General features: G+C 41.1%; 1 protein-coding gene across 1 annotated transcript in view; it reads right to left on the reverse strand.

The window, feature by feature from the left end:
- The window catches only part of EFCAB6 (EF-hand calcium binding domain 6), a gene marked incomplete at both ends in the record, with an annotated part of 118999 nt that overhangs the window by 43773 nt on the left and 51523 nt on the right, over positions 1-23703 (reverse strand). The window contains 5 exon segments of the mRNA XM_082481234.1: positions 3290-3522; positions 4655-4788; positions 8684-8798; positions 14541-14712; positions 20833-21000. Coding sequence (XP_082337360.1) covers positions 3290-3522; positions 4655-4788; positions 8684-8798; positions 14541-14712; positions 20833-21000 — 822 coding nt within the window.

The raw sequence follows: 23703 nt of genomic DNA on the forward strand, positions 1-23703 counted from the left end.
CAATTCTTCTTCAAACTCAAGAGCCAGCACGGATCATTTCTACGCATAGAAGGAAATGTTAATTATCTCAGAAACAATTATATCTTGGAGTGACTCCAGGAAGATTATTCTTGATTTACATCAATAACGTAGATCAAAACTATCTTTGTGAGTCACCAAGACATGGCTAGTAAGTCTGGGAAGTGAGATCCACATTGGGCCTGGTGCTTCTGGTTGAATTCAAACATGGAGAGGAATATGGGTGCCTCAGATTAGGATCCAGCATAGCTGTCACTACACAGAAAGCTGCCTAAATCCATGTGCTACGCAAGGACATACCTATCTGAGAATCAAGGAGACCTTACACCTCACGATTCTTTGAAATAGTGCACCTTCCTTCACCTGAGAAGAGTAGCCCTTCTTTTGGTCCCAAATTCTCTTTAGCTTTTCTAAGTACTTCCAGTTAGAAAACTGAGGAAAGGCTGTTAATTTCTCTTGCCCACCTCATGCTACGACCTAACACCCATTTTTCCTCTGGCTGTTGCTTTGTAAGGCATTGTTGCAGACATATGGCTTCAGAGCCTGGTTCAGCCACACTCCAGGAATATGCTCCCTGGACCAAGATTCTCAAATGAGAGGCAGAGGAAGACTGGGTGTGTAGACCAGGCAAGATGTGGTAACTACATCTGACCTACCCACTGGGTTCCTGTACCACCCATCGCATGCACAGACCAGAACTTAGGTCCTGGAGAACCACAACAGAATCACAGAATCACAGAATGATAGGGGTTGGAAGGGACCTCTGCAGATCATCTAGTCCAACCCCCCTGCCAGAGCACATACACCTACAGCAGGTTGCACAGGATGACATCCACCAGGTTTCGTATGTCTCCAGAGTGGGAGACTCCACAACCTCTCTGGGCAGCCTGTTACAGTCCTTTGCCACCCTCACACAGTAAAGAAGTTCCTCCTCATGTTTAGATGGAACTTCCTATGTTCAAATTTGTGCCTGGTACCTCTTGTCCTGTCACTGGGCACCCCTGGAAAAAGACTGGTCCCATCCCCCTGGCACCCTCCCTTTAAGTATTTATAAGCATTGATAAGATCCCCCCTCAGTCTTCTTTTCTCCAGAGTAAAAAGACCCAAGTCCCTCAGCCTTTCCTTGTAAGAAAGATTCTCCAATCTCCTAATCGTCTTCGTAGCCCTTTGCTGTACCCTCTCCAGCAGTTCCCTGTCCTTCTTGAACCAGGGAGCCCAGAACTGGACACAATACTCCAGATGTGGCCTCACCAGGGCAGAGTAGAGGGGTAGGATAACCTCCCTGCTTGCCTGCTTGCCACACTCCTCTTGATGTACCCCAGGATGCCATTGGCCTTCTTGGCTGCAAGGGCACGTTGCTGGCTCATGGTCATCCTGTTGTCCACCAGGACTCCCAGGTCCCTTTCCACAGAGCTGCTTTCCAGCAGGTCAGCCCCTAACCTGTACTGGTGCATGGAGTTATTCCTCCCCATGTGCAGCAGCCTATACTGGCCCTTGTTGAATTTCATAAGGTTTCTCTCTGCCCAACTCTCCAGCCTGCCCAGGTCTCGCTGTATGGCAGCACAGCCTTCCGGCGTGTCAGCCACTCCTCCCAGTTTTGTGTCATCAGCAAACTTGCTGATGGTACACTCTATCCCTTCATCCAAGTCATTGGTGGAATATATTGAACAGGACTGGACTCAGTACCCGGGGAACTCCACTTGTTACAGGCCTCCAACTAGACACAGCACCACTAATCACAACCCCCTGAGCTCTACCTGTCAGCCAGTTTTCAGTCCACCCCACTGTCCATTCATCTTACTCACACTTCCTAAGCTTGCCTATGAGGATGATGTGGGAGATGGTGTCGAAAGCCTTGCTGAAGTCAAGCCTTGCGACACTGCAAGCTCAGCCACTTCTGAGCTCCCGGGGCTCTGGGCCTTGAAAGCCTTTGCAGAGGCCTCCATGTGGATTTAGAAACACGGATGCCACATTAATCTATTTTAGGTGCCTGGGAACCTTTTGAGTTTTCCCCACTCCCACTACGTGAGAGAAGATTCCATAAGCCTTAAACAATTGACCAACAAAAATAGCCTAAAAAATTAGCTGGGAAAATCAAGTGCTCTTAAGGCTTTCAATTACTCTATTTTCTTTGCTGGACTTCTGAAACAGTAATAGTATTTGAAATGAGGAAATTCTGGAGCTCAATTCAAAATGTTTCAATTTCTAGCTAAGTCCAAACTGAAACAGAAATGAGAGCCCGACAGTAATTGGTCTCAGACTCCAACTGTTAGCAAGACTCAATCATCATCAGTTTCCTTTCTTGTTTTAGACTGATCTCTTTGATTCACTCAGTTGTCCAATTCAGGAAAAAAGAAAAACAAACCAAGTAGATAAATATTACTAACATCAGAGCCAACAGTGATGCTGTAAGAGACAAATAAAAACTGGGAAATAAGCCTATGTGTATATATCACGTCTTCACTGCCACAGCAGAGATGAGTTGCTGATCAGGAGCTTTTTCAGTCCTGCTGTATCCTGTCATTATTTTTATGAATTTATCTCTGTTTGCATAGTTAAACAGAGTTTCACACTGAGTTTTTAGAATGAATTTTTTAGTGCCTAAATGCTATTTATCATTAAAGTTAAGCTCAAACTTTAAAATTCCAGACGTTTTAAGCAGCATCACTTCTCGCAGGAAGGGAGGCTGCAGCACTGTTCTCCCTATCCTCCACCCACTCCAGAGCACCTCAGTGCTTCTGTGCACCCCACCTGATCTTGTCTACTCTCAGTGCCCTGGTGGCATAAAGGTCTGGAGCGTGGTGTTTTGGACTACTCTAAGGTGCACTGACAACAATATTAGTCTCAGAACTGTCAGACACTGTGCCAGCCAGGTAATACCCTGGCTGCTCCTCAATCCAAAATGCTAACTGGTTCCAAAACCACGTCCCCAGTTCTGCATGCTTGGAAGATGCACCAAAGTTGTCCAGTTGGGAGAACAGCTCAGCTGTAAGACTCCAATTCAGGCACCAGTATATATGTTTGACCTTACAGATTTAAGCAGTCCCCAAGGGTAGTTCTGGCATTTTAACCTAGCTGTGGATTCAATATCTGATTTAATGGAGTCACAAATCACTGAGAACTTGGTAAAGCTACCCAACTTCAGCTTGATAAAGACATACTTTAATACTATCTTTTTTCAATTATACCCAATACAAATTTTCACACAGCATATTCATTTCTGTAAACAGATCAGATTACTGTAGGTACTACAGAACTTTTTCTTTCTTACTTGTGAGATGGCACAAGCCAAGTAGATACCTCCTTAGTTTCTTGGGTGTGGAACAGTTGACAGAATTCTTGGTAATTTAACGTGGAGGTCAGGTTCATTCCCAACAAACCGACTAGGCGCAGAAATTCCTCATCTCTAAGACGAAGCAGAAAGCTGTCCAAGAATTGCCGAAAGTCAAGCATGTTGATACCGTCATGGTTACTGTCTGTTTCACGGAAGGCAGAATAGGTGTCCTAACAAGGAATACTTAACTAAATATATTTAACACGTCAACTACATATTTTTAAACATAAATAAAAAATGTTTGCTCTAGACTTGTTTTGACAACAGGCAAATATTTTAATATAGTTTGAGAATACAAAGCATTTATAGTACTCCCTTACTAAACACTTGGGATAGTCCACAGTAAACCGCAGTCTTACTGCTTTCATCTTAAGCATGTCCAGAACTGAGCAGAAGTAGGGAGCATCAAAAAGCCATCCCCATACAAACTTACGAATTAACCTCCACTTTTCCATCAGTACTATAGTGAAAGGTACCTCATTTCTACCCTTGCATACCTGTAGAAAACCTGTAATGAAGAGAGACTTTACAGCAATTGATCTACCAGCTGAACAGCTTCTCCCATTAAAATAGACGCAAAATGTTCAAACACCTTTAAAATGGTGCAGTTCTTCAGAAATCTGAAGTAATGCTGATCGATATAGGGGTGTCCAAGCTGGTTTGAATAGAGGATCCCTTCTTTCCCAAATGTTGATCTTTCCACTTCTCGCAGGGAACAGGGATGGGATGGGAATGGGAGGGGATGGGATGAACTGAGCAAAAGGGTAATAACTGTGGCTTCTATTCTTTGTAAAACGTGCTCTCTCTTACTCAGTGCCTATTCATGGTGGGAATTCAAGGATTACATTCTGATGGTAATTACCAAAAATAATGAGCAAACATAGAAAAGCTGGAAAACAACTGTTAAGATCACTGTGTTGCAAACTTTAGGGACTAAGAACATCTTCTTGAAAGATCATTCTCATGAATAGATGGACTGTTCCATGAATGAGTAGTGCAGAGTTATTCTTTTCTAATTGCAGAATCTTTAATAGCTATGCTCACAAAAGGATGGGAAAAAATAACTCAGATCCTATTTTCCTGGCAGGGGCTGCAGAGAAGACAATGAAAAAAAAGTTTTTGTCTTGAAAGCTGAAAGTATTTGAACTTGAAGTTTCTGAGAACACAGAAGACATGAAATCCTACATAATTTTTGAGTCAATTCCCTGACAGCTCTTCCAAACCAACTTCGAAAACAAATGTTTGTATTGAAATAACAACAAGCTTCACTGCCAAAAGCAAACCATGGATCAATGTATTCACCCCATAGACTTCCATCAGCTTATTATTAAGTTGATCGAGACATTCTTCAGCAGTCATGTAATGATACTTAGCATCATTTACTCTGTGGTTTGGGCTGCTACATGATGTAGCTCCTGGCCCATTCAATCTGGCATCTGCAACAATGAAATCAAAGTATAGCAAACATTGAAAAGATTATATTAAATTTATCTGATAAATAGCACAGTAATATAATATAAAAAAAAGAAGAAACTCTGCAATCGTATTCTTTACAGCCCAAACATGATAAAGTCCAATAGCTGTATGCAGTATTAGTGGTGTCCACCCAATTTACAGTAACAGCCTTAGCTGCTATAGTTTTCCCAGCACAAGGTGAAGAAGATAATCTCAACTGAAGAAAGTACAGCTGAGATAAGGTTTTGTTGGGTTTTTTTTAGACTTCTCTGGCACCTGGTTGCTTTGATGAAGGGAGGTATCAGACTGCAGGAGGAGAAAAGAAGCACCGCGAAAGCTGTGACTCGCTGTCATACCGCCCGTCTGTCTCACTGAGGGAACGCAGGAGCTGCAGACAGTGTCAGAGAAAGTAATTTGTTACGTCTTTGACTGTGTAGCACAACCACTGCACGCTAGACCATGTCCCCTGGAGAAATTCTATCCTGGCTAAACTCTCCTCCGGTTTGAACTGATGTAAGGTATTTCAAATCTGCCATCAAAACACTCCTGACTTAACAGAGCATCACCACCGAAACTATTTCACCTGATGTTCTGCTCTGGCAAGACTTAGTCCATCACAAACAGCAGCTTCACATTGTCACAAGTTTATTATCCCATAGCTCAGAAGGATCAGGAAAGGGCAACAGCCAGCTTCCAAGCAGGGCAACCATGCACTTCCAGTCCTGAAGGGCTAACATATTTTTGGCCATAGGAGAGCTATTTTGGTCACCATTCCAGATCTGATGTCTTCTTGACATTTTGCAGTGATACTCTAGGAACCTATTTTGCCTTGCTCCTGGGAAAAAGAGACTAAGCATCTTTTGTAACCTCTTGAGCATTTTAGAATTTTTCTGCAACATATGAGCCATATAGAGGAGTAAAGTAATTCACATCAGATTTTAAAATGGAAAAACTTCCAAAGAAAAATATACACTCAGACATTTCACTACACCCTACTCCTGATTGAAAAGAAAAATACTAAATTAATGGTCTGTTCTAAAGGAATGTTTCTTTTATTTTTAAAAGATTTATACTGACACACGAGAGCCTGTACAACTACTCCGAAGAATCACTATATAGTATCCACTGCATCATTTTAACTTTTCCTGACTTTACCCTTTAAATCCTACTCCCCCGTACAGACATGCACTATACTTCCCTTTTTTTTAATTCCAGTTTCTATTGAAGTCTAGTCAAGAGAATTTGTATTTGTGTTATCTCTCCACTAAAGCTTATTAGAAGAAAATCAGATCTCTTTTTCTGTAACTACAGACCACCCTCCACCCCAGTGAAGCACTAATCATTGACAAATAAGTTAGGAGGGTTTTTTCTTCGGCTTCTGGTTTCTGAAACTTACTTTATGTTAAATGTGGGTTACACTTCCTTTTACAACTACGAGATATAGTAAGTCATGGAAAGAAAATGATTAGCGGACTGGAACATCTTTCTTACAAGGAAAGGCTGAGGGACTTGGGTCTTTTTAGTCTGGAGAAAAGAAGACTGAGGGGGGATCTTATCAATGCTTATAAATACTTAAAGGGAGGGTGCCAGGGGGATGGGACCAGTCTTTTTCCAGGGGTGCCCAGTGACAGGACAAGAGGTACCGGGCACAAATTTGAACATAGGAAGTTCCATCTAAACATGAGGAGGAACTTCTTTACTGTGTGAGGGTGGCAGAGGACTGTAACAGGCTGCCCAGAGAGGTTGTGGAGTCTCCCACTCTGGAGACGTTCAAAACCCACCTGAACGCCAACCTGCTGTAGGTGTATGTGCTCTGGCAGGGGGGGGTTGGACTAGATGATCTGCATCATCCCTTCCAACCCCTATCATTCTGTGTGAAAAGCTGTGATTTTCATAACTGGCAAAAGCAAAAACTTTAAATACAGACAAAACACTGTTAATTCTTGTTTTAAATCAAAGAGCTGGCACACTTGTTTTCCTCAAGGTTAACCTGTTTTAAGCATCTTTTATTTGGTTCCTGGATGAAAGCACACATATTTTTGTGGACAGATGGGTATATTCACAAACTTCTAAACTTCTAGGCCTGAATGAAGAAAAACATGAATATTATGTTAGCCAGAGACAAGTCAGCTCTCCTCCTTGTCTTAGTTCTAAAAGAGGAAAAATGACAACAGAAAATAATAGTAACAGTGTGAAAAAAGTAAATGCACACCTCTGAGAATAATAACAGAGGCATAATATGGAAGATAAAACAGGCCTTGAAGCCAATGGCAAAACTCCCATTGACTTCAATGGCATCAGAATTTTACTCACAAAATCTAGATGTATAAAAGAAATAAGATATGAATAATTACTTACTAGCTTTACCTTGCACTTAGTGTTCCATCCTAAGAAATCAGTTCAGATTCTATCAGCTTCATTTTTAAGAGTTGGAAATTGAAACCTTTACCTACGGTGCCTTGAAATCAGTGAAATTACTGATGGCCTAAGGCTGAGGTGAAAAAATGTGCTCCCAAATTATGAATATATTCCTCTGGTATTCATTCCTCAGCAATGGTAAATCAATGAAGACAACATCCTCATGTTGTGTGGACAACACATCTATATCTAAACAAACAGTAAACCTCACTGTCTCACTGGGATTCTTGATAGTCCAATAATACTATCAATTATGTTATAGATAACCGTGTGTCAGCATTCTCTAGTAGCAGTGTCCCTCAGCAACTTTAACATTCAAAAGCAATACTTTAAATTAAAACCATAAACCAATAAGTAACCAGGTCACACCACAGAACTCCAGCTGTATATGCAGCCACAAAAACTCATCACTCACTTACAGACCTTTCATTCCTGAAAGGAGTAGTTGCTGTCTTCTCACTTTTTACACAGAATAGGAAGTGTTGCTGGACATCAGTACTATAAAATCATCCACTGTAATTTAGGATACAACGTAATCCTAAGACTTTGAATAAGAGTTAGAAATGCTGAGGACAAGGATCCTCTCAAGGCAGAAAAATCGGTCAGTTACTTTTTGCAATCTGTTAGTGACAACTCCATCACAACCCTCTGGACCTTCAGTTAGGTCACATCCCACATGTTCCAGTTTCCTTCTAGTCCTAAGTTAGATACTAAGCATCTTAACTAGGTCAGGAGTCAAAGAACTACAGACAAGAAGGTCATCCATGTGCTAAAAATCATATCAATGGTCATTTTCACGAATACAGTTTCCTCAAAGTTGAAAAATTCTGGATCATAGAATCATAGAATGGTTTAGGTTGGAAGGAACCTGGAAGATCATCGAGTTCCAACCAACCTGCCATAGGCAGGGACACCTCCCACTAGACCAGGTTGCCCAACCCCCCTGCCATAGGCAGGGACACCTCCCACTAGACCAGGTTGCCCAAGGCCACATCCAGACTGGCCTTAAACACCTCCAGGGATGGGGCCTCAACGACTTCTCTGGGCAACCTGTTCCAGTGCCTTACCAGCCTCACAGTGAAAAACTTCTTCCTAATGTTCGATCTGAACCTGCCCTCTTCTAGTTTAAAGCCATTCCCCCTCGTCCTGTCGCTACATACCCTAGTAAAAAGTCCTTCCCCAGCTCTCCTGTAGGCCCCCTTTAGGTACTGGAAGGCTGCAATAAGATCTCCCTGGAGCCTTCTCTTCTCCAGGCTGAACAGCCCCAACTCTTTCAGCCTCTCCTCATAGGAGAGGTGCTCCAGCCCTCGGATCATCCTCGTGGCTCTCCTCTGGACCCGCTCCAACAGGTCCATGTCCTTCTTATGTTGGGGACTCCAGAGCTGGATGAAGTACTCCAGGTGGGGTACTTCCAGGAACAGTTTGTTTCATGCTCTGTTGGTGTTAAAATTCCTTTACCTTCCAATGTTGCCACAAAATCCAGAAAACTCAACCCTCCATCTGGTAACCCTAGCTTTTCTGTTAGTAGATTAAATTGACTGTTGTCCATTGGCATACCATGATCTTCCAACACCTGTTAGAAGAGAAATAAAAAAAGTTATATAATGGCCTATTTTCTTGCTTAATATGTCATTTTGAATACTAAATATTTGGGTGTTTTATCCTATGGCTCATCTTGAAGTTACTCTGAAAATTGATCTCTCTCCCTTACATTTACAGTAAACCATTTAAATACAGTTCTGTTCTGTGCAACTTCAATTCTACACAGAAAGAGACAGAGAGCAAAATTTGACTATATTTTTGAGACTGGCATTTTAAGCAAAAGTGCCAAGTGACAGGCTAAGATTAAACTTCACCTGGAAAGTAAAAAGTGCCAGAAGAAACAACGTTAGCTCATTTAGCAGACTGGAGGAAAACTGTCATTTGTAGAATTTGCCACTTTCACTTTTCTTCACAAGTCTGCCACAACTACCTCCTGGACAAGAAATGCTGCAGAATGGATTCGGGCCCCTGAACCGCATATAGCTGCAGCCAGGTGGAGGGCAGGATTCCTTCTGCATTGCTGCTCTTCAAAGCAGATTTTAGGTCATCTATTTTGGCAAGAAACTTTCTGATTTTCCTACATCCCTCCCATGTCCCCTCCTCTTTATTTTTTGAGGACTCTCTACCTCTCAGTCTCCATCTAAGAGGTACAGTAGTCTGGAGTGGCAGCAGTCTCCCATTGTACCCCTTTTAGTGTTACCTAGCAGTTGACTGCAGAGGGATCCCTGGTTTTCTTCTCCTTTTCCCACCTCCTGTTTCCCTGAAAACTTGTAGTTGCAGCCCCTGCAGCCCCTTGGAAGGCTGAGGGCTTTCTCCGAAGCCTTTCATTTCCTTTAGCAGCTTTGTAACTCCTGCTATGGGTGTATTCCTTTATAACTATCCTGAGCAGCTCTGTCCTGACTTCCCAAGTGTTCCTGCAGTGATTACTCTTGCCATTATATTTTAGTAAATTGTACAGATTAAAAGAAAAAAAAATCATTAAATAGCTGAACAGCAGAAGGAGTGTTTAAAAAGTGAGAATAATTAGCAAATTATCATTCCTTTCTATGAATGTAAAGCTTTTGGATAAGCAAGCACATTTTATGTTCAGTTGAACAAGTATTTACCATCAGATCAAATGCTTAATACTAGCGATAAGGAAATCTGGCCGCACAAATCCAATCAAAGCTGGAGAGAATCAGTCACAATAGTAATGTTGGTGACTACAGCCTCAACTATTAGCACTTTCATCTAGAGAAAAAAAAAGTGATAAAACTCTGCCAAAACTGCCTGCAAGATTAAGTCATATTAAATTGTAAGACTGGGTCATTGTCCTGTGCTGAATGGCTCACAAAAGGCATAGTTACTAAGTCTTGTTTAAAGGAAGAGGAGTGATGACAGCCTTACAGAGAGGAGATACTGTAATCTTTCACAAAAGTGAAGGCACACGTACAAGTTGTGGATGTTACCCCAGAGCTTCAGCTGCCATCTTCCTGATTTTGAACTATATTAAAAATCAGACAAATCTGAAGGTCCAAAGGCAGGGTCTGTGCCTACCTGCCCAATTCCTAAGAGACCCAGGCCAGTGAAGCCAGAGGTACTACGTTACCCTTCAGTAAAGGAGGTAGAGATCAGCACCCCACTTCACTAACCTTCCTTACACCTTTGGTACTCCACAGGCAAGCAGAGAAAAGGTGTGCTTATGCCGTAAGCTGTTAAGAAAAACACAGAACTGGCAGTGTTGGTATAACTCTACAGACGTTAACTGGTGATTTTATGCCTGCCATTCTGGGTTATTCAGGCATACCAAGATCAATTATCCTTCAGAGGAATATAAGGGTGCATTCTGCCCAATTCCTTAATGGCACTGTAACATAAAGTTATACAAATAAATAGAGCTTATCCACTTCCAAGTCGGACAGACAACTTTTGCCCACTTTTATGGCTTGGCCTGGAATAACAAGTCAGAAAACAAGTATGCTTTTACGTTTCCCACTACCACACTACGCTTTTTCTGTTTGAGTAACCTGTTCCACCTCTGAGCACAAGCACCTCTGCCCAGCTGTACACTAGTTGCCTGGCTGCTCTAGAAACTGTTCTAGCAGTTTCAAACTTGAGGTTAAAGTGGACAACGGTGTTGGCACACCTGCCCAGCTACAGAGTCAGGATCCAGTCAAATAACAGTGTGCCACTGCAGATCACTTTAACTTCAGTGGCACTCCAAAATGCCTCACGGCCTACCCACCTAAATTCACCTGGGACATGTCATATCGCCTACACCATTTGTGATAACCTGCTGTATCCCAAACATCTATATGCAGCTGGCAGATGTGATACAGGGAGTCCTACATCCTTCTGACGCAGCAGTTGGAGGCCAGGGGAGATTCCCCACAATGCCTACAGTGGTGCTAGACACATATTTTAGATGTTCTTTACCTACCACTGAAACTCCGTGAGCTCTGGGATGAAAAGCAGTTGTGCTCTCACACAATTCAGGGCAGGGGTTCACAAACATCTCGGTAGAATTGTCAGGGAAATTAAAGCAGCAGGAATGTGAAAAATCCCAGTTGGAATTCTACCTAGGCAATGAGGTGCAAAAAACTTTCTTTTGCAAAAGGTGCAGAGATCTTTAAAGACCACAAGTGATGGAGAACTGGTTTCAGTCTGCATTTCACCTGAAAACAGACATGCCCAGGCAGTTCCCAGAGACATAAGGTAGTCTGTCACTTCAGTTCTGACAAGGAATCCCTTTTAATCACCCTTATTCACACAAAGCTCTCATCCTTATTCATTCCAGGGTAGGTTTATTTTACTAAGCACAAGGCAAGGCAGAACAGAACTATTGCAAGGAAACTTGCCCCTTTTGAATGATCATAGTCATCAGCAGCAGGGCAGAGTTCCTGGGCAGTATTCCACCCAGCTGGACTCTGCTGAGCTTGCAGGGTCCAAGAACATCACAGTGCAGTGATGCATACACCTGGCTGCAGGTACATGACAAATTTTTATCCTTTGTGCATTGCCAAAACTTGAGAAATGCATCATCTATAGTGTAATAAAAGAACAATGAAATCACAAAGACTAACTGTTCAGTAGTTTCTGGTGCTATACAAATATCTTAGATGTGAGTTGTACAAGACAGACATTGCAGAAGAGAAAACAGCAGGTAGAATGAGCATGTTCTGCCTTACAGTGACAAAGTTACTGCATTAGCTGCAGGCAACATATAAGCCTCTTAGGTATCACATTGTAGTGTAAATCATAGCAACCGAATCCAGTGTCCCAAAAGCAGGTGCCACAGATGCCAGATCTATATGGGGGGAAGGGTTGCGGCTTAACACATTCTTAATAAGTGTATTATTAACAAGAAATTATTAAGAAAAAATGGAAAATGTTTTACGTGTTTTGTCCTCCCTCTTTCCTTCCCCTTCATTTCAAAGCAATTTCACTTCCGGCACACAACTGCAGAAAGATATCCACCTGAGGGTAAGAAGATGTGCGGCTGAATACAGCTATAGTGTTCACAGGAGAAGGCTCTATAGTAACAGCCTTCGTCCTGTCATATGATGTGGAGCACATAGCTCATGTGTCTATGTTGAGAAGGGGAGAAAAGAAGGCAACAGCTCCATCGGACTCTTACAGTCAGTACATTTGCCCCTGCAACAGTAGCTGGTGAAAACATGTACAGTTCATAGTACATGGATGGGAAGATGATGTTTATTACTAAATCAGAATAAAACCAGATTGGGACAAACTTTCCCAAGGGACTATGCAGGCCATTTTCAAAGGTACAGTTCTGGTTTGACCTTTGCTGACTCTTACCTTACTTCAGCACCTGGATAAAGGGCAGACCATGCATTACTGTTTTAACACTATTCAGCAACAGCTCTTGTTTAAATCTAGGTAGATTGGGTAGTATTACTGCCATCATGTCTCTTTTCCTGCCCAGTCTCAACTTTCAGCAAAGCACTTTTCTTTGAAATGTGAAAAGAAAGAAATGTCCAGCTGGGTGCCATCAGCATTGCGGCTACAATCCCAAATCCATGACCTCACAAGTCTGTCCAAAGCACAACATGCAGTCAGATAAGCGATCAAGGCTGTGATGTGTCCTGGGAACACCACAGAAAACCCTACCTCAAAAAAGACACCTACAAAATTCAATTGGAAGTCTTGGCAAGTGTGCCATGGTTTGGGGTGGATTGGCCACTCAGGCAGAACGACAGATGCTCTCCCCTACCTCTCCCCAAAGAGACGCAGGAGAGAGAGGAAGAGACTTATGAGTTTAGAAGGAACTAAACTACTTTAATGAAATGATAATAATAAAATAAAAATGAAACAATGAAATATATACAAAACCATATCAAGCTCCTAAGATGACACTCATGTCACCAGATGACAGTGGGGAAGCCCCAGACTGGACTCAGTGACAGACAGGAACTGGATTCCAGATCTGGATTCAGGATCGGGATCAAAGGCAGACGATCAGACAGAGTCCTCCTCGGATGCCGGCCACTGAAGAAAGAGAGGGCTGATCCTTTAATCCCTTAGCTTTTATACTGAACATGAGGCAGATGGGATGGAATACCCTGTTGGTCAGTTTTGGATCACCTGTCCTGTACCCTCCTCTGCAGAGGTGCAACCCTTCTATGTTTTTCTGCTTCCAAACCTCCAATGGGGCAAATAACAAAGTTAGATGCCCTTGGGTGTTATAGCAATAAGTATAAGCAAGAGCCTCTCTCCATACCATTCCTTGGCCTCAACTATGAAATAGGTCTTGTCACTCTGAGATCAAAAATTGTCTGCACAATATGCTGTTAATTTCAGTAGTTAGAAGAGGCCTAGCTAAAAAGTAAAGTTACTGAACAGAACATTGTTCCTGTGTTACCTCAAACGAGGACAAAGTGAAAACTGTACAATTCCAATACATTTGTGTTATTGTGGATCCTCTCAGGACTGAGATGCTGGACCCAAATCAGCTAACCCAGTGTCCAAAGCCACCCAAGATCAAATAATTATACTGGAAAAATGCAACATGATTAAATCAACTGAACTGAAATAAGAGCCACAGAAAGGTCCTTCTCTCCTGTTGGGGACCAGTCTATGCCCTGAAATGCTACCAGACATCCAGGGGAGGTTTCCCTGACACAATGACTGCAGTGTCCTTTGAAAGTACAGCAAGAGTGTGCAAGGAAGAGAGTCGGGGACCCCAGGCGGTGCCCCCTAGTCCCATTGTGATTACAAGCCACACTGCACTCCAAGAGTTTTTCAGAGGAGTCTGAGGCTCAGAAATCTGAAAGATGGTATAAAATTAGCTTTGGTCATTCTGCCTAAAGTTTCATACTGTATCTGTTAAGAATCTTATTCTTCACCTAACTATATCCAGCTCTTACCAGCTACCACTGTGGAGTTGCAAAGAGGGCTTAAGGTTAAGGTTTAGGTGATTCTTTAAGGTATACCCACTCATTCGCATCAAGAGGTGTGTTGTTGGTTGACATTAGACCTCCAAGTCCCAACTGTGTCTTGCCAGTCCCAATTCATACATGTTCTTTTTGACAACAGAGAGCAGTTGAAGCTTTCAAGGTGTAGTGCTGCTACAAGATGACAATTTTATGTCTTTGAAGAGAAGCTGAGATTCTTTCTCATACAATAACCTGCATGAGACCTGTTTAGCTCATCAGTGACTGAAACAGTCCTGGATGATTTAACTCCAGCTGTGTGAGCAGGCACATTGCTAAGACAATAAGTATCTTTCTGGGAAAAGTACAGGAGAGAGAAAAATAACTAACATTTTTCCTACCTTCCACAAGCCAGCTTTATTAATTTTCCCATGTGATTGCTTGTTGTAGGCAAAAAAGCTGTCTTTAGCAGTTGCTGCCTGTTGTATCACCCTGTCCTTCAGCCTTTTAATTACTTTATCAACAGTTCTATTCTGGGCGTATTTGTTAGCTTGATCTTCAATCTGCTGGATTCTAAAATTGAAAGATTGTGCATGAAGACAAATTGCTTATTTTTTGTAGTTTCAAACATTTGATTCAGCAATAATGAACAAGACTGCTTTAATGACAAACAAGACGTATACATGGAAGAAACTTCTTTGATGTAAAACAAAATTATAAGTTGATCAAGTTAGAACACACATTGGTTTGAAGGCTATATTGTGCAAACACTTCTTATGTATATCTTGCTGAAAAGAAGAAAAGGGGAAGGGAAAGGGGAAGAGGAAAGGGAAGGGAACAAACTAAAAAAAAAACAAAAACCCAAACAAAAATTGACTATACTTCTCTGAAATATTTCCTTTGCAAATGGAGATTCTGGACCTCCAAATCACAGGCTTAGCTTCTGATGAGCCCAAGTTTCTACATCAGCTAAGGAGCCACCTTTATCCTTTAATACCTCCTCAGTTAACATGAGATGGCTAAGCTAACATGAAAGAAGCTAATGGAAGTCTTTCTATTGATTTGAAAAGGAAAAAAATGCTCTTATAATGTTTTCTCTCTTCCTGGATAAGTAAATTACTTCCACACTATTTCCCTTTGCAAGAATGGCCAGAATACCTTTCTTTCTCAGGCCCTATAAGAAAGTCCATAGATATGGACTATATACTCTTCTTGCTGAAATACCACAGCCTTCATCAATAAGCCATTAAAATAAATAACAATTAAATATTTAATAACTTTTAAAGACAGAAAAAAAATGAAATTTAAGGGTATTTAATGTGTCCCACTTGTACCTATTTTACATCTGTTATGGATTTATGATAACCCATGAAAAGGAAAGTTAGAACAATTATTTTTATTAAATTTTAGAGGATGTATTTCCATATAAGCAAAATGCAGAAATATTCAGCAGTCTTATTTTATAGATTTATTAAGTGTGTTTTATAGTATTCCCTAAACTTGGAGATAATCTTAACATTTTAACTCTTATTCTAAAAATATGCAAAGTTTTACTTTGATCTGAGCAGCACACAGAAGATTAACTCTAAGCCTGCCAAAAGGGATCAAAAGATGACAGTGACTGGTGACTCCCTCCTGAGGATCTCAGATGGACTCATCTGCTGAGGGCACCTGGTCTTCTGAGATATCTGTTATCTTGCCTGAACGCAAGAGGTTGCCAAAACTTTACCAACTTTACCCTCCCCATCCCACTGATTATTATAATCTCCTGCCTATCAACATAGGCTTTACCATGAACGACCCTGAGAAAATTAAAAAGTAATTACAGGACAGGTCATGAATGTAAATTCAAATGTTCTTTATACCCTTCCTCCTTACTGAAGTTCAAGACAGAGACAAAGGCCGGATGTGTCCTGGAAATAAATTAATTATTATTTGCAGGATGTCATCTAAAAGACCATCTTACCTGTCAAGGGCTTATTCACAAAAAGCTCTCTTTATCTACTAGCTTTATAACCTTGTAGGGAAGCCTCAGACTAGATTGAAGAAAGGAGCTGACATACAAGCTCACAAGAAGGTATTAACCACAGCTGCTTGGCTGAAGACCTAAAACTACTTGGAATAGGGTTATCCATTACAGGGTCATAGAAGAGACAAAACCAGACAGAATGGATCAAGCATGCTGGTTGTCAGTACCTGAATATAAGAAACGTGGTATAAAGAGGAGGACCTGGAAGCCCTTATGGAAGATAGCGGAATCTTACAGTTCGGTAAATTAAACCTTATTTAGAGTTCTACTGATAAAAACCTGTGAGTGCTACAATTGTAGGATGCCTGCTATAATTCACCAACAGGGAAAACAGGATTTGGATTTGAAGCTCTTGGAGATGTTGAGATTATTTTTCTGAGGAAAAAAAAAGAGGCAAAATCATCCAGGTTGAAAGAACTGGTTGTAATTCATTGGGTAATGATTACAGCAGAACACAGGCTGTCCAGCAGATTATCAGTATGTGTCAGTGACATCCTGTTGATGTTGCAAAATCCAGCGAAGGGAAAGTCTTCCTAAATTTTATCCTAATTAACAGGGAGAAAATGCTTGAAAAGGTGATATACAGCTTAGTCAGGAATGATGATGGAATGACAGAGTTTATGACACTTGTAAAAGGAAGGCAGGAGAATAGTGAAAAAAAGTAGATTTCTACCTTCTCCAGGAACTAAAGTCTCATGGGAAATGGGTCTAAAGGGAAAATAACTTAAGGAGAGATGGCAGTGCATCAGTGAAACATGCCATCACGGTATAAGAGAAGCATAAGTGTATACGACCAAAATCTGAAAGGCCAAAATACAATGTGAGATTCAACATCAAAAATATCACGAATAATGAGAACTTACTCTATAAATGCTTCAGTAATATAAGAAGGATCAAGAAAATATTTGGCTTTCTATTCAACTGAGAAAGAAAACTACCAACAGATTGCATTAAGGGGATGAAGCCCTTAAAACCTCTTTTTGTATCAGCCTTCGATAAAGAGTCAAATATAAGCAGGCTGCTTGAATAATGAATACTAATAACATAAGGAAAGAACAAATTACAGAATATTGCTATGTATTCATATGGGTTCTTAAAGAACTGGCTAAAATTGTCTCCCAAATTTATGCAGAAAAGCAAACACACTACCTAGTTTTAAAAAGAGGGAAGGAGAAGAACTGGAAAGTTACTGACATATTTCTAAGAAATCTATTCCTGCTTTTAGGCAGTAATTACAGAGTCACAAAGAGTTCAAAGCCTGTTAAGAGACACAACAGCCACTAGGGATCCTTGAGATCTACCCTGATTTCAGGCAAGCTTATATTTTAAATTATACTCCCCTCCAACCAGCACCACTTTTACCTTGGTTTCCTAGGGAAATACGAATAATGCAATCAGCCTCTTCATCCACATCTGTCAGCTTTTCCCCTAAATTTGGAGTCCATCTGCCAATTTCAGTCAAACTTGAGATGGGTTGGGGTCTTCAGCTGCAGCAGTTACAAGTTTCGTGAAATTGGCAGTCATGAAAAGGAGAGATACTCTTCATTCCCCTAGTTGGGAATGCAGGGACATTATCTTTTCCATTTGTTAGCAGCTAGCCAAGCAATCAGCATATGTGCTTCTCTGGGCTAGCCACCTACTGTCTCTTGCCCAGCTGCCAGCTTGAAGTACTCAGTGAGAAGTATGTTCTTTTTCCATCTTCAAGTAATAAGCCACAAGTACATTTACCAGCTGTGTGAGAGACCAAACCCTACTCCCTGCACATTCGCATCTCACTGGGGTGGGTCTCAAACTTCTTCATTCAGGCCTGACAAACCTAACCTGACCATCTGCTCTAACACACCAGTTCTGGGTGCCAGAGTGCTTGCAGAAGATACGGATAAAGCTCCACGGTGGCTCAGCGGAAATTAGGATCAGAGATATTTATTAGTGAGGCCACTGATTCAATTTGACTTCAGTGTACTGTTCCTACTGACACAACTGTATTCCATGTTGGTGAGTCTTCTTCATTTTTTTTATCTTGCCAGCTCTTGACTTTGACAGTCTATTGGTAGAAATGGTGTTGGACCTCAGTAAAAAAAAACCTTGGGGAATCTCTGAAAGATCTGTTCTTATCAATACAAAAGAAAGCTCTTTTTACCTCAAGAACAGAAGGAACAAACTCAGCTTGCAGAAAACAAACAGGTTGATTTCTTGATTGAGGTACAGCTCATATTCTGCTTTGGGGACAATCTTGAAATGCATCTGCAGGAACATCTGCTCCCAAAAAATGTTACATAGAAGGAGCCAACCATAAGGTCTTATATATTTCCTAGTGTCTCGCAGAAGCAAATTAGGAAAGAATTTCAGAGACAGAGGCAGTCTGCTAAAAGTCCTGAGGATTAAGATGAAGGCCATTGTGGAACAGGTTCTTTCACAGGTAGGGACACCTTAACCACCCCAGCCTTTTTAAGACCTCAGAGGTGGAAAGATGTGGAAATATCAAGATTGCACCCATAGCAGACCATTGGTCCAAAATCACCACTTCTGTAAGAAAGAGGCCAGGCTTGCTATCCTAGAGACTTCAGGTAATATTTCTTTTCCCTTACTGGTCACTAATTCTCACTAAAGAGAGGAGGACACATAACTTGGCAAATGAGAGCCACACAGCACCCGTTACATAAGAAGGAAAGAGATAACATTAAGATTTGTAAGGGCACCGAAGTTTCATTTTAGCAATTTCAGGAGGAGGGATGGGAGCCTTGAACTCCAGGGTAGGAGGCTTAGAAGGTATTGGTAACAGAATTGACTTTGCCACCACAGAACATCACTGGGGCAAGAGGAACTGAAGGGAAGTGGTAAACCACTGCTTATACTTACAGAGTAATTCACCGGACATAGCTCTGTGAGACGGACAGATTCAGGAGCCAAACATCAAAAGGTTCTGTTTTAAACTTGTCAGAATGCCTAAACCAACACTTCTGGGCAGTGTCATAAATAAAAGGTCAGACTTGGTATGTTTGCAGCATGGTCCCAGCCTTCTGTACAAGGGATTGACTCACTCCTATGCTGGCCTGACATAGTAAAAAGACTCAAGCCATGTGCCTGAGAACTTGTCTCACATGAACGGCTGGCATGTAGTTGGGTAACACTTCCAAACAGTTGACATCCACCCAATAGCTAGTGAGTGACTATACTGTATAAAGCAGTTCAAAGGCCTCATAGGCAGCAGTCACCATGGCAAGAAGGTAAAGGAGATTGTGGTCTTTTTAAAAATATCCCAGAAGGCTTGTATCATCCCAAGACCTTGCTGGGAGAGAGTGAAGGATGTCCCAGTGCCTTCAGAAGATGGATAGCATGCTCCTCTTCTGCTTTGCCCTTTGACAGCAGAGCTTGGCAAAGAGTGATAAGGGAATTCTAGTGAGTGCAAGCTGTCCTTTGGCAGGGTCCTTCGGCAGGCATTTGAAACCTCATATTGGTGATTGAAATGCCAAATATCCACTGCCAACTCCTCTATGTTCATGACAGAAACATGAAGGTCCTGGTGGGCCTACAAACCTTTTTGTGAGACCATTGCTGAAGGTTGCATTAAGAGCGGCACTGAAATTGATATTCAGGGTCAGAGCTCAGAGGTCTTTATACCCATGTTTGGTGTCCCTGCAACATTTGGCCTCCTTTGAAAGGTTTGTGGAGTTCCTGTGGCAAGACTGTGAGACAACAGAACAGAGACAACAGAAAGGGGCTTTTTGAGCCATAGGTTGGTTCTGACATGTGAATGCGCAGATCAGGCACTCCCTAGAGCTGCTCTGAAGGAGATTCAGATGAGGACTAAAAAAACACAAAAAGGTCAGATCGTTTAAGAGGAAATAAAGACGTCTGAAGAGAATATGGGGCAAGAGAAGGCATACTCCTGTCTTGAAAGCTCCTGACAGAAATGTGAGCTTTGCATAGGCCATTCTGTTTTATGGAATACCAGCCTAACAATGAGGGAAGATAGGCAGTGAGCATGCTTCCATGAAAATTTTTGAGTAAAGCATTCTCTGGGTTCAAGTGAAAGGAAATACTTATGTCCCAGGTCAGACCATACATGTAGATTATCGTGCAGATATAAGAAAAAAAAATTTTTAAGAGAACCTCATCCCATTACAAGGGAAAGTTTGTTGTTTCTCCTCCAGATTACGCAGGCATTTACATATATTCAAAAGTAAGAAGTGAGGAGAAACAATAGGTCATACATCTTGGTAACCTGGGTACCAATATCAATGATGCTGGTTCAGTTGGAAACTGTACCTATGGCATGAGGATGTCCAAATCCAGTTCCTGAATAACGAGCTGCACTGATTCTACAGAGGATCACAAGCTTACTCTTCAGACATCATCTAGAGGGCAAAACCCCAATTTTTGAATGATGCGGTGAGATATAATCCTTGTGGACCTGGTAACACGAGCTCAACCATTTTTACCTGAATCCTAGAGTCTTTGATGAATGATCCATGTGTGTCTGCTCTCCTGATGCAATGCTTTGAGTGTTGTACAGTTCTGAATATATCTCTGCAAAATGAGAGAGCCCAGGACAGTACTTACCATTAGAAAAACAGCATGTAGCCTCAGTCTATCTGAAAGTCTCCTTTCTATACATTTTTTTTTCTTTACATTAAATAGAAAATTGTCTGTAATAACAGTACCTTTTTGAAAGCTCTGTTTGCCTTTTTTCTTCTCTTTGTTGTTTTTCCTTTGATATATGGGAGCTGATACCATTTAAGTCACCCAAAAGAACAGCAACTTTTAAGTTATCCAAAAGCATCTTGCAAAAGATTCCATCAGAAGAGTTATCCTTATATTTATAGCATAACCTGGATAAAATAAGAATTTAAAATAATCTGGGAGGTTGAGAACAATGCATAATACAAACATCTTAAGGCAAAGACAATCAAAGTAATACATTTCTTTTCCACATACAGTTAAGGGCATTATTCCAAAGGCTATCCTTAGGCACTGGAAACTAGCCTTCCCAGGCTCCTTCTGTAGCCTACAGAGAAAGCAGGAACCTAACTTAAACACTGCATCATTACCTGGAAGAACCCCATTGACTCTAGAAAGAACTTAAGGACACAAGCCTCCCTTACAGTTACTCTTTGTGAATACCCTGCATAATTAACATTTGAATTATATGGTGGACACTTGGAGGAAACTTGGCTTACTCAACGCTGACATGTCAAATTCACCTGCATTGGTGGAAGAAGGAGCAAAGATCACAGCCACTGCACAACTAAATCTGTCAGAAATCGTGAGTGAAAGCCCTTGTTTACCTTAACTTGCTGCCTGGCATATGAATATAAAATGAAATCACTAGCAGCCCAAGTTAATACTCCTGGATGTGAACCCTAGCAGCCCAGGAACAGACACAGTGTTTGTTCAGCACCTTCTGTTATTCCGAGGGTAACCCAGCGAAGAGGTCAAGTTGGTAGTTCCCTGGGCCTGTTAAATTACCCTCTTAAATCACTCCCGTATAAATTAGCAGACCTTATGAATCAGAGCCCTTGTCATCACTGTGTTGCTGCTTCCAGGATTTCATTCATGTTCATAAAGCTTTGGGGCATTCCTGGATGAAAGCAGGAGGCTTCTGTCCTTGCGCTGAGGACGCATGGCATTCTCTCCACTCCACTTATCCCAAGTGCCTGTTCTATTTAGAATGACACTAAAAAAATACCTGTGGTAAAAAACACTTGTAACTTAACATGTCAAGTGCCTCAATGCCTTGCTTCTGGCGAAAAAAAAAAAAAAAAAAAAAAAGAAATCAAAGCTTTCATTTCTTTTGAGAAATCTAATCCACACCATATACACTGCATGGGAGAAAGTGTCAGGGGGGTGAGAGGGAGGGGACAGAGTCTCCATTTTCTAGTATTTCTGAAGCCCTGCTCAGCTAAAACAAGTGTAGCCTTCACACAGAAAATGGCTGTGAACACTACAGAGCAACATCTGCTTTGTGAGTGTAATCCATAAAAGGCTTCCAAATGCCCTTAAAAATTGTTCCCTCTTTTCCCCAGTCTGAATGTCATCTCACAGGAAGCCATCTGGGACAAGCATGCCAGCTATTCTGCTGCAGCGATAGCAGTATTGTCCTCAAGTGCCTCAGGATGAGTCACATCAATGCAAAAGTCCAATTATAGTAGAAGCCCCCCAAAGCAGAAGTATCATTTCAAATAAATAAGACTGATGTAGCTGAACCACTGGAATTCAGAATGTAATTCAGTCACTTCATCACCTTTTACTCAAAACTTCTGCATCCCTTAAAGCACCCGTGCTAAATCCCCAATCTGGTTATGACATTCCCAGCACAGATGTGATAGTCTTAAGCCCAGTGTGTATGCATTTAGAGGAGTCAATTACTTTTCTTTTTTTTTTTTTGCTTATTATTTTAAAATACAGCATTTTTAAACCTGGCATTTCTTACCACTTTAGAGCAGCGAATGAACAGTGCCATCCACTGTTTCTCTGCATAATCCACAACATTTTCCTAGGACAGTCTTAAATAAGATTTAACATAAAAATTAATGCCACAAAGAAAACAAAGAAATATAGATTGGTAAAAAGATGCAAGTCAAAACATATTTTTAGAAGTCAGGCTAAATCATAGAACGACAACCCTAAAAGTAGATTACAACAAAGGAGATTTTTCAAAATATCTCCTCACCTGTGGATGAGCCATTTTAACTTAATTAGCTATATTGTTACTCGTTTATCCTAAACCCAAATACTTCTCCAATCAAGTAGGCCATCTATCGTGTTGTTGAGCATAAGGTCTCTCTTCATCTTGTTATAAGAATTACATTTCTTCTTCAGTGTGGTCATCAACTCTCTAGACCATGACCCTGACAAATGATACTGCTAACAACAGGTGCCTTTATAAATGTTTCCTACAGAAGAATTAACAATATGGTGTGAATGGGACCCTGTTTTCATGGACTGAACATGGCCAATGCAAGACTATATGTGCCTGAATGTCTTTGACAATGGAAACCAAACCCTACCTTTAGATGTATATTTTATATGTTATTCCCATATAAAGATTCCAAACTCATCCCATATACGGTATTGTGCATCTCACTTTGCTAAACACAGGTACCTGTACTTTTCAACAATGCCACAGTTCAATAATGCAAATACGCAAATGTGCTCAATGTTCATCGTAACAGAAATCCTAACATTATTATACCCACTTCTTCCTGTGCTTTGATAGAACACAACCTCAGTGTTCAGCATTTTGCTGGACTGATCTCACAAGATTTATCTTGAATCCTTTTAAAATAAAAGCAAACGAGCCATTGACCACAATGATGAATGAATTAAACCTTAACAGATTGCCTCTCATTGCTTTACTCTATATTATTTTCTTAGAGGGAATGTTTAGAATTTCATGTAAAGACCACTTTCCAACTCCAAGTGGCTGTAATTTCTGACTTTTCTTATAGTACAGATCTCTCATTGACACAAATAATGGTAGAAACATTATTTAGAAAATTGTATAACTGCTGAGTCTCAGGTAATTTAAAGGA

This window comes from Vanellus vanellus (assembly GCF_965231255.1).
Source record: "Vanellus vanellus genome assembly, chromosome: 1".
In the NCBI taxonomy this organism is placed as follows: domain Eukaryota; kingdom Metazoa; phylum Chordata; class Aves; order Charadriiformes; family Charadriidae; genus Vanellus; species Vanellus vanellus.